Raw genomic sequence first — 15,056 nt, forward strand, 5'->3', positions numbered from 1 at the left:
GTGCCATCTCCGGGTTGGTGAAGAGATTTTGCCCCATGTGGAGTTCAAGTACCTCAGAGTCTTGTTTACCAGTGAGGGAAGAGTGGATCATTAGATCGACAGGCAATCGGTGCGGCGGCGTCTTCAGTAATGCGGACTCTGTATCGATCCGTTGTAATAAAGAAGGAGCTGAGCCGGAAGGCAAAGCTCTCAATTTACCGGGCGAACTACGTTCCCATCCTCACCTGAGCTTTGGGTTAGGACCGAACGGACAAGATCACGGAAACAAGCGGCCAAAATGAGTTTCCTCCTTCGGGTGGCGGGGCTCTCCCTTAGAGATAGGGTGAGAAACTCTCTCATCCGGGTGGAGCTCAAAGTAAAGCCGCTGCTCCACCACATCGTAAGGACCCAGACAAGGTGGTTCAGGCATCTGGTCAGGATGCCACCCGGATGCCTCCCTAGGGAGGTGTTTAGGGCATGTCCGACCGGTAGGAGGCTACGGGGAGACCCACGACACGTTGGGAAGACTATGTCTCCCGGCTGGCCTGGGAACGCCTCGGGATCCCCCGAGAGGAGCTAGACAAAGTAGCTGGGGAGAGGGAAGTCTGGGCTTCTCTGCTTAGGCTGCTGCCCCTGCAACCCGACCTCAGATAAGCAGAAGAAAATGGATGGATGCATAAACTGACAAGCCAACACACCATAAACTCCATCTAATGTCTTGGACCTTGCAACTGTACCCAGCAGGAACAAGACATTAAAACAATGTTGAGAACTTGTTTAATGCGGTCCTGATGTTGAGCAACTCAAACCTAACGTTGGAACAACATGCTTTTTGACAATGTTTAATCATTGTTGGGTTCTGACGTTGATTTGACCATTGAATTTTGGTCATTTCACAACCAACATTTTACAACACAAATACAACATTTAAACAGCATGCTTTTTAATGACATGTATTCAATGTCAAGTTGTGACATTGATTGGACAATTTAAATTTGGTCACGTTAGATATCAACGTTGTCTCAATTTACAAATACAACTATTTTGCAACGTTGTTTAGAAGTCAGTTTTGAAAAACATATATTTATAATCAACGTTGTATCAATGCCTTGTGCCTGCTGGATAAGTGTATCTTCAGAATCAGAATCAGCTTTATTGTCATTACGCAGGGTAACGAGATTGACATTAACATTATACTTGAGAAGACTCAGAAATTTGTAACAAAACAAGATATAACAACTTGACAGCAGTTATCATAATCAGCTCATTTTTAAATGTTCAAAAAAAAAATGAGGTTTTATTATCAAAAACAATTAATATTTATTGACACACACAGAAGTAGCAAAAATTGGTATTGTTAAGTACCGGTATCGATTCCAAGGTACTGTGTCATTTTAAATGTGAACGGTACCCATCCCTAGTCATACCTTACCTGCACACTAAAAAATAACCCAATTTTAACCCAACTGCTGGTTCAGAAAAGGACGAACCCCTTATTTGAGTTAATTTAACTCAACATTTTGGGTTAATTTTTTCAACCCGACTTTTGCGTTATTTAAGCAAAAAGTTGAGTTATGATAACTTAATGTTGGGTTATTCCCAACCAAACTATTGGGTTGAATTATTTAAGCCAAACGTTGAGCTATGCTAACTCAATGTTGGGTGATTGTAAATAATGTTAATGCGATTAATCCATAATAAAATTCCGTTGAAGAAAAAAAGTTACTTTTTGATTTAAAAGAAGCTGTTTACCCAAAAATGTGTTTCTTGTTGAAAAACAACCCAAAAATGGTTTATAATATTTAAATCCCAGAAATTGATTTAAAATAATACCCTTATAACACCAAAAATGGATTGCTATTCATAAAAAGAACTCCAAAACTTAACCCAACACTAGCAACTCATAAATTGGGTTATCAAAATCACCCAGCATTTTTTAGTGTGTGGACGTCACTAAAATATCAATAAACACAGCTTATTTATTTGTGGATGATCAAAGATATGTTACATTGCAGATGTCGAAATGCCATATCAACAGCTGAAATATAATCTACTTTATCTCGGCGCGACAAAGTAACATGCCTGTCATCACTCTCGATGAAATGTTGAAACCAGTAAAGTCAAGTTAACATACCTGTGTCTGATAACCGTAACCCATCAAATATCAATAAAAGTAGTGACCACAGTGGAATTTCTCCATTAGCTGCATTGATGTTATAAATAAATGATAAATGGGTTGTACTTGTATAGCGCTTTTCTACCTTCAAGGTACTCAAAGCGCTTTGACACTACTTCCACATTTACCCATTCACACACACAATCACACACTGATGGAGGGAGCTGCCATGCAAGGCGCTACCAGCACCCATCAGGAGCAAGGGTGAAGTGTCTTGCTCAGGACACAACGGACATGACGAGGTTGGAACTAGGTGGGGATTGAACAAGCGACCCTCGGGTCGCGCACGGCCACTCTGCCACTGCGCCACGCCGTCCCCCACGTCCCATGTTGCATTGAATTGATGGTGCATTGATAGTGTATGTAATATGTAGTTGTATGGAATAGCGCCCAGCAATGCTGAGCAGATTAAGCTGGCAGGCGTCCTTACCGCTTACCGTTTAGATTTGCACTGGCACCAATCTGTTCCACCCTCACACAGCTGTTACTCTGCCAAGCACACTTTAACACCACTGAGGAACAAGTGAGACGAACAGGAAATTTTCCGAAAGTTGTTTTAAGTCCATCTCCAGGCAAGGGAAGGTGGTGTGTTCACTTGTGAACGCAACAGAAGTGGTTGTGTTTGCCTGAACTTATATCAGTTACGGATATTTTTCATAAAAATATACATATGTATTTTTTGTATATGGATGGATGGATACATTTAAGTGTAGGGTGACAGTTTAACATGTACACGTCATAAATGAAATCTGCTTTGGTTTTTGTACTGATGATGATCCTCTAACACAGGGGTGTCAAACTCGTTTTAGCTCAGGGACCGCATGGAGGAAAATCTATTCCCAAGTGGGCCGGAATGGTAAAATCATGGCATGATAACTTAAAAATAAGGACAACTCCAGGTTGTTTTCTTTGTTACTTTGGCCAAAAATAGAACAAGCACATTATGAAAACGTACATTTCACAAATAATCCTCTGGACTACAGATGTCCGAAAATGGCTTTTTTGCCGATATCCGATATTCTGATATTGTACAACTCTTAAAGGGGAACATTATATCGAGCCATATCGGTTTGAACCGTATTCAAGCGAAACCGATGGAAACGACACGACAGCCAGCGACACGGGAGAAAGCGAGTACGGATTCGGCGATCGCCTTCTAACCAACGATTGGTATGTGTTTGTTTGGCATTAAAGGAAACTAACAACTATGAACTAGGTTTACAGCATATGAAATACATTTGGCAACAACATGCACTTTGAGAGTGCAGACAGCCCAATTTTCATCAATTAATATATTCTGTAGACATACCCTCATCCGCGCTCTTTTCCTGAAAGCTGATTTGTCCAGTTTTGGAGTTGATGTCAGCAGGCCAGGGAAGCTAGGGCCGATAGGGGGTTTAACTCGCTCGTCTGCGGGAACAAACTGCCGCCATTGCTTGACATGCTACCGAGGTCCTTTGTCCCTGAATTGCTCACACACTCCGGCAGATTCAATGGGGGTCTGGCGGCAGATTTCTTTGACTTTATCGTTGGAAATGCATCTGCTTTGAGTGTCGCAGGATATCCACACATTCTTGCCATCTCTGTCGTAGCATAGCTTTCGTCGGTAAAGTGTGCAGAACAAACGTCCAATTTCTTGCCACTTTCGCATCTTTGGGCCACTGGTGCAACTTGAATCCGTCCCTGTTCGTTTTGTTACACCCTCCGACAACACACCGACGAGGCATGATGTCTCCAAGGTACGGAAAACAGTCGAAAAAACGGAAAATAACAGAGCTGATTTGACTCGGTGTTTGAGAAAATGGCGGATTGCTTCCCGATGTGACGCCACGTTGTGACATCATCGCTCCGAGAGCGAATATTAGAAAGGCGTTTAATTTCGCCAAAATTCACCCATTTAGAGTTCGTAAATCGGTTAAAAAAATATATGGTCTTTTTTCTGCAACATCAAGGTATATATTGACGCTTACATAGGTCTGGTGATAATGTTCCCCTTTAATTACCGATTCCGATATCAACCGATACCGATATATACAGTCGTGGAATTAGCACATTATTATGCCTAATTTTGTTGTGATGCCCCGCTGGATGCATTAAACAATGTAAGAAGGTTTTCCAAAATAAATCAACTCAAGTTATGGAAAAAAATGCTAACATGGCACTGCCATGTTTATTATTGAAGTCACAAAGTGCATTATCAAACCCACGGGTGGGGGGTGTATACTGCAGCCCGGAAGAGTTAGGGCTGCATGGGATTCTGGGTATTTGTTTTGTTGTGTTTATATTGTGTTACGGTGCGGATGTTCTCCTGAAATGTGTTTGTCATTCTTGTTTGGTGTGGGTTCACAGTGTGGCACATATTTCTAACAGTGTTAAAGTTATTTATGCGGGCACCGTCAGTGTAACCTGTATCGCTGTTGGCCAAGTTTGCATTGCATTTACGTGTGTGTGTGCGTGCTGAAGTCGCACATATTTTGTGAGCGGGCCGGCACGTTGTTGGAATGGATGAAAAGCTGACGACAGCTCGTGGAGGACGATAAATGCAGTGCCTTTAAAACACGCCCCCAAGACTGTGGTCCGGGTGGACGAGATATAATGACTGATGAACAACTTCGTTCGATAATGAAAGATGCCTCAGCTCAAAGCCTGAGCCCCGACATTAATGAACTGGCATCCAAGAAAAGATGGCAGGTATCTGGCTTGGGCACATCAGATTAGATCAGTGTGTCGCAAACTGAGCAGTTTAAAGTCCTGAATGGTTGGTTTATTCATTATTTTATTTTCTAATTTATTAGCCTGTGGAAAAAGTTAATGTTGCAAATAGAAAAGAGGCATTACATTTGTATTTAAATTGTATTTGATATGCCATTGATATTTTTTAATTATTATTATTATTTGAAACTTGATTTTGCATGTCACTATAAAGTTATATAAGCCTTGCTTGTTCAATATTCAATGCAAAACTTGTTTGGGTTCCTATTAAAAGGTTAATTTGTTCAACCTTGGCCTGCGGCTTTGTTCAGTTTTAAATTTTGGTCCACTCTGTATTTGAGTTTGACACCCCTGTTCTAAACGTTCAGTGAACTGAAAAATCACTCTCGCTTAACAATTACAAATGTTGATACTTTGTGATTTCATCCATTATGTAAAGTATCTGACAACAGTTATCTTTAAAGGTAGCATACAGATGACATTTTGCTCAGCAGCATACAGTACTCTTATTAAAAGTCATTGAATGTGTCTTTATCTAAGGTCCTGCCATTCCCGTTGGTGTCGATGTTCAGGTGGAGAGCTTGGACAGCATCTCTGAAGTTGATATGGTAAGCAAACATCTCATCTTTAACTGTCATAAAGGTTGCTCGTCCAGAAACTTGAGAGTTCCTGATACGGATCCAGCTTCTGCCATCCAAGTCACTGCTGTTGTGTCCTTGAGCATGACCCTTCACCCACCTTGGTCCCAGTGCCACTCATACTGGTGTATAAATGTGTGCTCGCGGAGGCTGTTGGTGGAAAAAACGTAATGACAAAGATGCATACAGTAGCTAATAAACAGGAAGAAGAAAATATTTTGCACACACCCCTACCCCTCCAAAATTTAATTCCACACATGGATATACTTAAGGTTTTAAAGGGGAACATTATCACAATTTCAGAAGGGTTAAAACCATTAAAAATCAGTTCCGAGTGGTTTATTTTATTTTTCGAAGTTTTTTTCAAAATTTTACCCATCACGCAATATCCCTAAAAAAAGCTTCAAAGTGCCTAATGTTAACCATTGTTATATACACCCGTCCATTTTCCTGTGACGTCACATAGTGATGCCAACTCAAACAAACATGGCGGGTAGAACAGCAAGCTATAGCGACATTAGCTCGGATTCAGACTCGGATTTCAGCGGCTTAAGCGATTCAACAGATTACGCATGTATTGAAACGGATGGTTGTAGTGTGGAGGCAGGTAGCGAAAATGTAATTGAAGAAGAAACTGAAGCTATTGAGCCATATCGGTTTGAACCGTATGCAAGCGAAACCGACGAAAACGACACGACAGCCAGCGACACGGGAGAAAGCGAGGACGAATTTGACGATCGCCTTCTAACCAACGATTGGTATGTGTTTGTTTGGCATTAAAGGAAACTAACAACTATGAACTAGGTTTACAGCATATGAAATACATTTGGCAACAACATGCACTTTGAGAGTGCAGACAGCCCAATTTTCATCAATTAACATATTCTGTAGACATACCCTCACGTCAGCAGGCCAGGGAAGCTAGGGTCGATATTCTTCTCTTGATCATCTTCGGGACGGTGTGAGCCAAGACATCCAGGGGGGTTTAGCTCGCTCGTCTGCGGGAACAAACTGCCGCCATTGCTTGCCGTGCTACCGAGGTCCTTTGTCCCTGAATTGCTCACACACTCCGGCAGATTCAATGGGGGTCTGGCGGCAGATTTCTTTGACTTTATCATTGGAAATGCATCTGCTTTGAGTGTCGCAGGATATCCACACATTCTTGCCATCTCTGTCGTAGCATAGCTTTCGTCGGTAAAGTGTGCGGAACAAACGTCCAATTTCTTGCCACTTTCGCATCTTTGGGCCACTGGTGCAACTTGAATCCGTCCCTGTTCGTGTTGTTACACCCTCCGACAACACACCGACGAGGCATGATGTCTCCAAGGTACGGAAAACAGTCGAAAAAACGGAAAATAACAGAGCTGATTTGACTCGGTGTTTGAGAAAATGGCGGATTGCTTCCCGATGCGACGTCAGGTTGTGACGTCATCGCTCCGAGAGAGAATATTAGAAAGGCGTTTAATTCGCCAAAATTCACCCATTTAGAGTTCGGAAATCGGTTAAAAAAATATATGGTCTTTTTTCTGCAACATCAAGGTATATATTGACGCTTACATAGGTCTGGTGATAATGTTCCCCTTTAACGACACTTGCCTCTTTCGCAGCTTGTCGCAGCTCGTTAACAACAGTTGCCTCTTTAGCGACTTGCGGCACTTTTAACATGTATATTTCAACAAATCCGTACCTTGCTCTGTTCAGATATCAACTGGAGGTGTCAACCCATCAACAGAAATCACTCTTGAGTAGTCAGAAACACTTTAAAACAGCTTCAAACTCTCGCCGTACAATCTCCGTGTAGCTTCTGGTTACTAGGGAACTGCTCTGAATTGCGGTGGAGGCCGTTAGCTTGAGGCTAACAGATCTTCCAATTTGCCTTATTTCGGCAAATATCAGAATCAGAAGAGTTTTTATTGCCATTGTTTGAGAACGGGTTCACAAACTAGGAATTTTACTTGGCGCAATCATGCAACATAAAACACATATAACACAGAATAGAATAACATGAGCTGTAACTGAGCTATCAGATACAAATATGTGTCTCTCACCGGACGGACCAAGAGCAGTTCAGAGATGCCAGCTGGCTCTCCAGTGGTTGTGATCACAATCAGTGGTCAAAAAAGCCTAGAAATTATCAAAAACCCCAGTAGCAAAACGGAGCCTTTTTCCTTGCGTTTTTTCCCGTTGAGAGGGAAGTGATGAAAAAAAAAACGTGTGTCCAAGTGTCCAAACCTTCACTAAAATATGGATTTTAATCCAGGATCCAACCCATTATTCATGTTTACATTTTTCTCTTGTGGAAAAACTTGCTTCAGTATACAAATTTTTCTATTTACGAACCCGATCAAGAACCAAATTAAGTTCGTAAATTCCACTGTATACATACTGTATACGTAGCAATACAACAACCTGCAATGAGTAACTTCCTGTAAAGACTTTAATACATAGGTGTCAAAGTCAAGGCCCGCGGATGAATGATCTATGGCCCCCGGGATGATATTTGATTAGTATTATAACCGGCCCGCAGGTTTTGCACGCACCGATACTCCATCAGTGTTGGCGCTAGGAATTTTCCAAATGGGGTCCCACAGTAAATTTTTGGGGTCCCACTTTTTTGTAACCGTTTTGAAAACAAATGATAAATGTATGCATTATCCTGTTATAGCTCACATTCTATATTGTGTTTTGGAAAAAGGTTGTCATAAACGTTACTTAAATAAATTAAAAAAAAAAATACAAAAGAAATGTAAATATGTAAATGTATTCAGTTATACACATTCATTCACTTTCTTCTTTCCTTCGTGGATCTAAACTTTACTGCTGTCGGTATTTTTTTCAATATTTTTATTGTAATATTTTCAGAACGGGTTTGTTCGATTTTTGGCCAAAGTAAGACAAAGAAAACAATCTAAAGTTGTCTTTATTCTTTAGTTTTAATGCCATGATTTTAATAGTTTTCCTCCATGCGGCCCCTGAGCTAAAATGAGTTTGACACCCCTGCTTTAATATAACCACCAACAAGGTCTCTTTTTGCATATTTACTGTACAAAGCTTTGCATGTTTTTTCCTATCCCTAATTCTTTTCACATTGTTGTGTTTTCGTCATTGTATGAGGAGACTAAACCTGCTTTATGTGTCAATCGGCGGCATAGAAACACAATTGTCTTGACTTTGGCTGTGGAATGTTGTGACAATTGGTCCAGTCCATAATAACAAAAAGCATGTCTCAGTGTGTATTCCTAGTCCAAGTTATAGTTATTCAGCCACCTAGTGGCCACTTCTTGCCTAAGGGCTTCAAAAGGATGAGTCGGGGCGCTTAATTATTCAAGCGAACGATGGCATGACATTTATTAGAATGGCGGTCACGCTTAGCATGTAATCATGTAAATGTAGAGGTCAGAGCAGCTGTAGGCATGAGTTTGTTGGTGACGTGTAGTGCTTAGAGTGTGCACCCTCGTAAGCGTTACACAGGGGAAGATAGCTTGTCCGGACATGTGAGGGGGAAACAGCGGAAGAGTTCATGCATGCACATTGGGCCCCATTCATCAACCGTTCTTAAGAACAACTTTTGCTTTTAGGCCCACTTATGAAGTTTTTTTTTTCCAACTTTTTTTTATTGGCATTTTCAAACAGACAGAAAAAAGTACAAGTCAAAACAGTACAATTTTAAAGGCAGTAAATGATTCACACCCTTTCCCTTAAAACCCAAACCACCCACCCACCCTCCCACCCCACTCAGGTCCCACTAACGAGGGACAAATGGCGCAATTGTGTAACAAGTAAGACGACAAAGACAGACACATTCTCACTTATGAAGTTTGTAAGGAGTCTTTTGTATTCACCAATGTTTTCTAGCTGGGATTTGTTTGTAGGTAAGAACAAAATCTATGAGTGCTCTAGAGCAGTGGTCCTCAACCTTTTTGTAACTGCGGACCGGTCAACGCTTGAAAATTTGTCCCACGGACCGGAGGGGGGTTATGGTATTAGTTTTTATTTATTTATTTTTTTGTCATAAAAAAATACAATCATGTGTGCTTACGGACTGTATCCCTTGCAGACTGTATTGATATATATTGATATATAATGTAGGAACCAGATTATTAATAACAGAAAGAAACAACCCTTTTGTGTGAATGAGTGAGAATGAGTGTAAACGGGGGAGGGAGGTTTTTTGGGTTGGTGCACTAATTGCAAGTGTGTCTTGTGTTTTTTTTGTTGATTTAATAAAAAAAAATAATAATAAAAAAAAGGTTTTTTTTGTTTTGTTTTGTTTTTTTTCAATTACTTGTGCGGCCCGGTACCAATCGATCCACGGACCGGTACCGGGCCGCGGCCCGGTGGTTGGGGACCACTGCTCCAGAGCACTCTTAGGGTGACAATAATACTATAATAATGATAAATAATATTATCACGCATTGAATGTCTCTGCTGCATTGGATCAGTCTCCTTTCTTTAACAGGCAAAAGCTATTTTGTTATAATGTCTGTTAAGGCTATAGCACTGTATTGGATCAGGTTTGCTCTTGTTTTTATGCATATTTGAAATAAAAATATATCAATCAATCAATCAATCAAAAACCTCACTAATGCCTTGCATCGTCTATATTAGATATATAACAACTGGCGGATGGCGGGCGGGTGTGGTTTTGATAAAATGTTGGTTGGGTGCATGGCGGATGGATGACGACTTTGTGATGCGGTTGCGGATGAAATAATTGCCTATCCGCGCATCTCTAGTGTATATATATTTGCACACGGTATTCGGTACACACACATGCACGCACACACACACACACACACACACACACACACACAATCATCAATTGATTTAGTGATTGGTTTACTCTTTAAAAGACTCAACTCACACAATGGCAATGCTTTTGCTGCTACTGCAAGATGCCGCAGATCGAGCCCTGGGGAGGGAGCGCATATTTCACCACCATGTAGACCTATTTGCCCGAAGTGACGAATATTTATTTGAACGCTTTAGGCTACCTCAGCAGTCCCCCGTTTCTTAAATTTACGTTTTGACATTATGTATTTCCCCCGCGGGATAATACGAATGTATCTTCTGTAATCTGTTTGTGTTTTCTCCGTGTGTTTGATGTTCGGCTTTTCCGCCGGAATTGTGCCCTTATATGGGGAATTAAGGGCGTTTACCTATGCAAATTACGGAATTCAGGGTGTTTACATGTCTTCGTGGAGGGGGGGGCACAGGTTCGGTGGCCATGGATGAAGCGCTGGCTGTCCAAAGTCGGGACCCGTGGTGGACCGCTCGCATGTGCATCGGTTGGGGACGTCTCTGCGCTGCTGACCTGTCTCCGGTCGGGATGGTCTCCTGCTGGCCCCACTATGGACTGGACTCTCACTATTATGTTAGATCCACTATGGACTGAACTCTCACAAAATTATGCTAGATCCACTCGACGTCCATTGCACCGGTCGCCCAGGGGGGGTCTCCACATCTGCGGTCCTCTCTAAGGTTTCTCGTTGTCCCATTGGGTTGAGTTTTTCCTTGCCCTGATGTGGGATCTGAGCCGAGGATGGCGTTGTGGCTTGTGCAGCCCTTCGAGACACTCATGATTTAGGGCTATATAAATAAACATTGATTGATTGATTGATACATATGCATATTGGGGAAATAAGGGCGTGTTTATATGCAAATTATGATAGACACTAGAGATGCGCGGTTTGCGGACACAACCGCGGATTATCCGCGGGTCGGGCGGTTGAAATAAAAAAAAATTAGATTTTATCCGTGGGTCGGGCGGTTGAAATGAAAAAAAATTAGAGTTTAAATAGATTCAGGCGGGTGGCACTTAAACCAATTCGGAAATATATATACATAGTTAAATGTTGTTACCCACATACGAAAAACGAGCAGGCACCTGCAGCACGCCACAACAGAAGAAGAAAAAAGAAAAAGATGGCAACGCCGGCAGCAAACGTGGTACGCGACAAACTAAAAAAGGGAATACTAGGGGAAAAAACGGCCAGAAAAGTTCAGCTTGGACTCGTTTTTATGAGTTTGTAAATCAGGATGATAGTAATGCTGGCTATGTGATTTGCAAGAGCTGCGACGCTGTTTATGTCTACGACAGTCACAAAACCGGGACATCTAACATGGTGCATCACATTTATGCAAAACCCCGAATCTCCACAAACACCCTGAGCATGAGCAGTTTCGTCCGCCGTGATCCCAGAAGAGTGCCACAGGATGTTAAAACAAGATAGAACGCAGCTGCCTGCAGCAGTTTGAGTGGCGCGAGCGCGCTTGGAGGTGCACTCAGCGCGGCTCCCAGATGATTGCCACTGCCATTGTGCGTCTGGGCCGTGACAGCGTGGCACGCATTGAATGTCTCTGCTGCATTGGATCAGTCTCCTTTCTTTAACAGGCAAAAGCTTTATAACCTCACTAATGCCTTGCATCGTCTATATTAGATATATAACAACGGGTGGGTGCGGTTGGGTGCGGTTTTGATAAAATGTTAGTTCGGGTGGATGGCGGATGGGTGACGACTTTTGTGATGCGGTTGCGGATTAAATAATTGCCTATCCGCGCATCTCTAATAGACACGCACGCGCTAACCATTTGTCATTCAGCAACTTAAGAACAGCAGGTGGGAACAATTTGGCCATTTAAGAACACGTCATGAATTTGATTGGATTCTTCTTAGGAAATCACTTTAGGAAGAAAGATAAGAGGAAAAGTTAGGAACTTATTGATGAATGGGGCCCACTGACAGGAAAAAGTCCTTTTGAAAGCAGAGTACTGCTGTCCTCCAAGCGCCTTCGGCTTGTTCTCCTGGCCAGACACCTGCTACATCACAAATGGCCATTACAGCAATATCACAATCTGACAACAATTGTGGATGAAGTGCAGAGAATAATACACTGAAGTCGTTTTCTCTTCTCCTCGCTTCAGAATGACATGATCAATAGATTTCAGATTGTTTCAGCTTTCCGAAATGATTTGCAATGTTATTTTTAATCTAACGCTGTTCACCACAAATATTATAAAATTCTGATAATATTTTTGTAACGGTCTTCCAACAGGATTTTACCATGACTCTGTACCTGAGACATTATTGGAAAGATGAGCGCCTGTCATTTACCGGCAGTTCCAACAAGAGCATGACATTTGATGGTCGCCTTGTAAAAAAGATCTGGGTCCCGGACGTCTTCTTTGTCCACTCGAAGAGGTCCTTTATCCACGACACCACCACAGACAACATCATGCTGCGCGTCTTTCCCGATGGACACGTCCTGTACAGTCTCAGGTGTGTATCAATTGGACATGTTGATAGACTTTACGTTGAGCACGATGGCAGAAGTGAAATGTAAATTAAATATACGACAAAGCATCATTATAGCTCAGAGGTAGGGATGATGTTTGTTAAGAAATTATCGATTTCGATGCCAATAGTTTTTCAAGTTTCAAGTTTTCAAGTTTATTCACAATACCGTATAACATATACCGTATTTTCCGCACCATAAGGCGCCCTGGGTTATAAGCCGCGCCTTCAATGAACGGCATATTTCAAAACTTTGTCCACCAATAAGCCGCCCCATGTTGTAAGCCGCATCTAACTGCGCTAAAGGAATGTCAAAAAAACAGTCAGATAGGTCAGTCAAACTTTAATAATATATTAAAAACCAGCGTTCTAACAACTCTGTTCACTCCCAAAATGTACGCAAATGTGCAATCACAAACATACGTATATCAACATGGACAGAGCTGTGTGAAAAAAGCCACCCGGCCTCTTCGCGTAAACTTAAACTTACCTTAACCACTCGCTCATCTTTTCTTCATCCATCCCTTCGAGTTAGCTTTTATGATGACGCCGGCTGGAAAGGTCTCTTTTGGCAAGGTCTTCCTTTTGAATATCACCATGGGTGGAAGTTTCTGGCCATTAGCATGGCAAGCTAGAACCACAGTGAAGGATGACTTCTCATTCCCTGTGGTGCGAATATTCACCGTACGTGCTCTCAGTGTATCCACAGTGCGGTTCACAGGAATATCAGTTGCTGTGAAATAGTAATCCGTGTGCGGATGGAGAGATTGCGTCTTTTCATGAACCGGATCCCGGTCGCTTAGTAGGAGCCATTTTGTGGTCTTTACAGATGTAAACACACAAAGGAAATGAAACGTACGGTGATATCCGCACGCTTTTTCTTCTTCTCGCGGGCGGGTGGTTGCTTACAGTAGAAGAAGAAGCGCTTCCTGTTCTATGGGGGAGGGTGCTTACCTTGGCGGTTGCTTGCGTAGAAGAAGAAGCGCTTCCTGTTCTACCGGGAAAAAAGATGGCGGCTGTTTACCGAAGTTGCGAGACCGAAACTTTATGAAAATGAATCTTAATATTTATCCATATATAAAGCGCACCGGGTTATAAGGCGCACTGTCAGCTTTTGAGAAAATTTGTGGTTTTTAGGTGCGCCTTATAGTGCGGAAAATACGGTACAATAGTAGTGAAATATCATCATTTAAAGATGTTGGTACGTGAAAGGGTCCCCCAAATAAGCTAGAAGAAGCTTTTGACAGGGGGTCCAGAGGACAGTATATACATGGAATGATGACAACAACAAAAAAAACAACGCTATATGATTAACACAAGATAATAGTACTAAAGCAAGCATACACATACATACATACATTCATTCAACCATGCAAAACCCAACAGTAGTCTACCCCACATGAGGCATTAAATATAGGTGGTTAATAGGTAAGTTTTCAGTTTCTTTTTGAAGTTGGAGAATGGATACAGCATCTTGAGGCTCTCATTAAGCCGGTTCCAAATCTTTGGTCCCCTGCATACAACACTTCGAGCGGTACAATCCAGTAAACGATGTTTCCCTGATATCAGATCTAAGTTACGAGTGTTGTGGGCATGCTGGGGATGGTAGATAGGAACCAAGCTACAGAGCCTAAGATTCAGCCTGTAAATGACTTGATAGGTTAAACAAGCATTTTGATAAATATTGAACTCTGTCAGTCTTAAGAGATGATAATTATGGAATAGATGTCGAGTGGGGGCATTAAACTTGGACCATGACGTATGATTTTCTTTTGCATGGATTCTAATTTGTGAAGGTAGGTAGGGAAGGTGTTACACCAGATGACATTACAGTAGTTTAGATGTGGTTCAAAGAGAGTTTTATATAGGGTGAGTAGAGCATAAAGAGGAAGATAATGATGAAGGTGAAAGAACAGGCCAACATATTTGGATAATTTGTTTAACAGATGGCTAATGTGACACATATTGAATCCTCTTATCGAACCGATTCCTTATCGATTCTCTTATCGAATCCAGATAGGTTGTTGTATATGGGAAAAAAACACAGTACTTGGTTTAACAAAAGCTCACTTTTATTTTTTAATAAAAAAATAAAATAAAATAAATAAATAAATATTGACTGTTGTTACCCCCCCCCCCAAAAAAAAATATTGACTGTTAGTGCCCCTTTAAGTGGGCCACCTAAGAAAAATACATGCAAGGGAAATCCTGCATTCATTTGTATTGTACAGCACTTTACATTTGAAACAAATCTCAG

General features: G+C 41.6%; 1 protein-coding gene across 2 annotated transcripts in view; it reads left to right on the top strand.

Annotated features, from left to right (window-relative positions):
• Nucleotides 1-15,056, top strand: part of gabrr2a (gamma-aminobutyric acid type A receptor subunit rho2a) — a 45,619-nt gene that overhangs the window by 14,137 nt on the left and 16,426 nt on the right. For both annotated transcript variants that reach the window (XM_061968990.1, XM_061968991.1), the window contains 2 exons: nucleotides 5,408-5,475; nucleotides 12,561-12,784. In XM_061968990.1, the coding sequence (XP_061824974.1) occupies nucleotides 5,408-5,475; nucleotides 12,561-12,784 (292 nt within the window). The remainder of the gene's footprint in view (nucleotides 1-5,407; nucleotides 5,476-12,560; nucleotides 12,785-15,056) is intronic.

The sequence above is a fragment of the Nerophis lumbriciformis genome, linkage group LG08 (genome assembly GCF_033978685.3).
Source record: "Nerophis lumbriciformis linkage group LG08, RoL_Nlum_v2.1, whole genome shotgun sequence".
Taxonomy (NCBI): Eukaryota; Metazoa; Chordata; class Actinopteri; order Syngnathiformes; family Syngnathidae; genus Nerophis; species Nerophis lumbriciformis.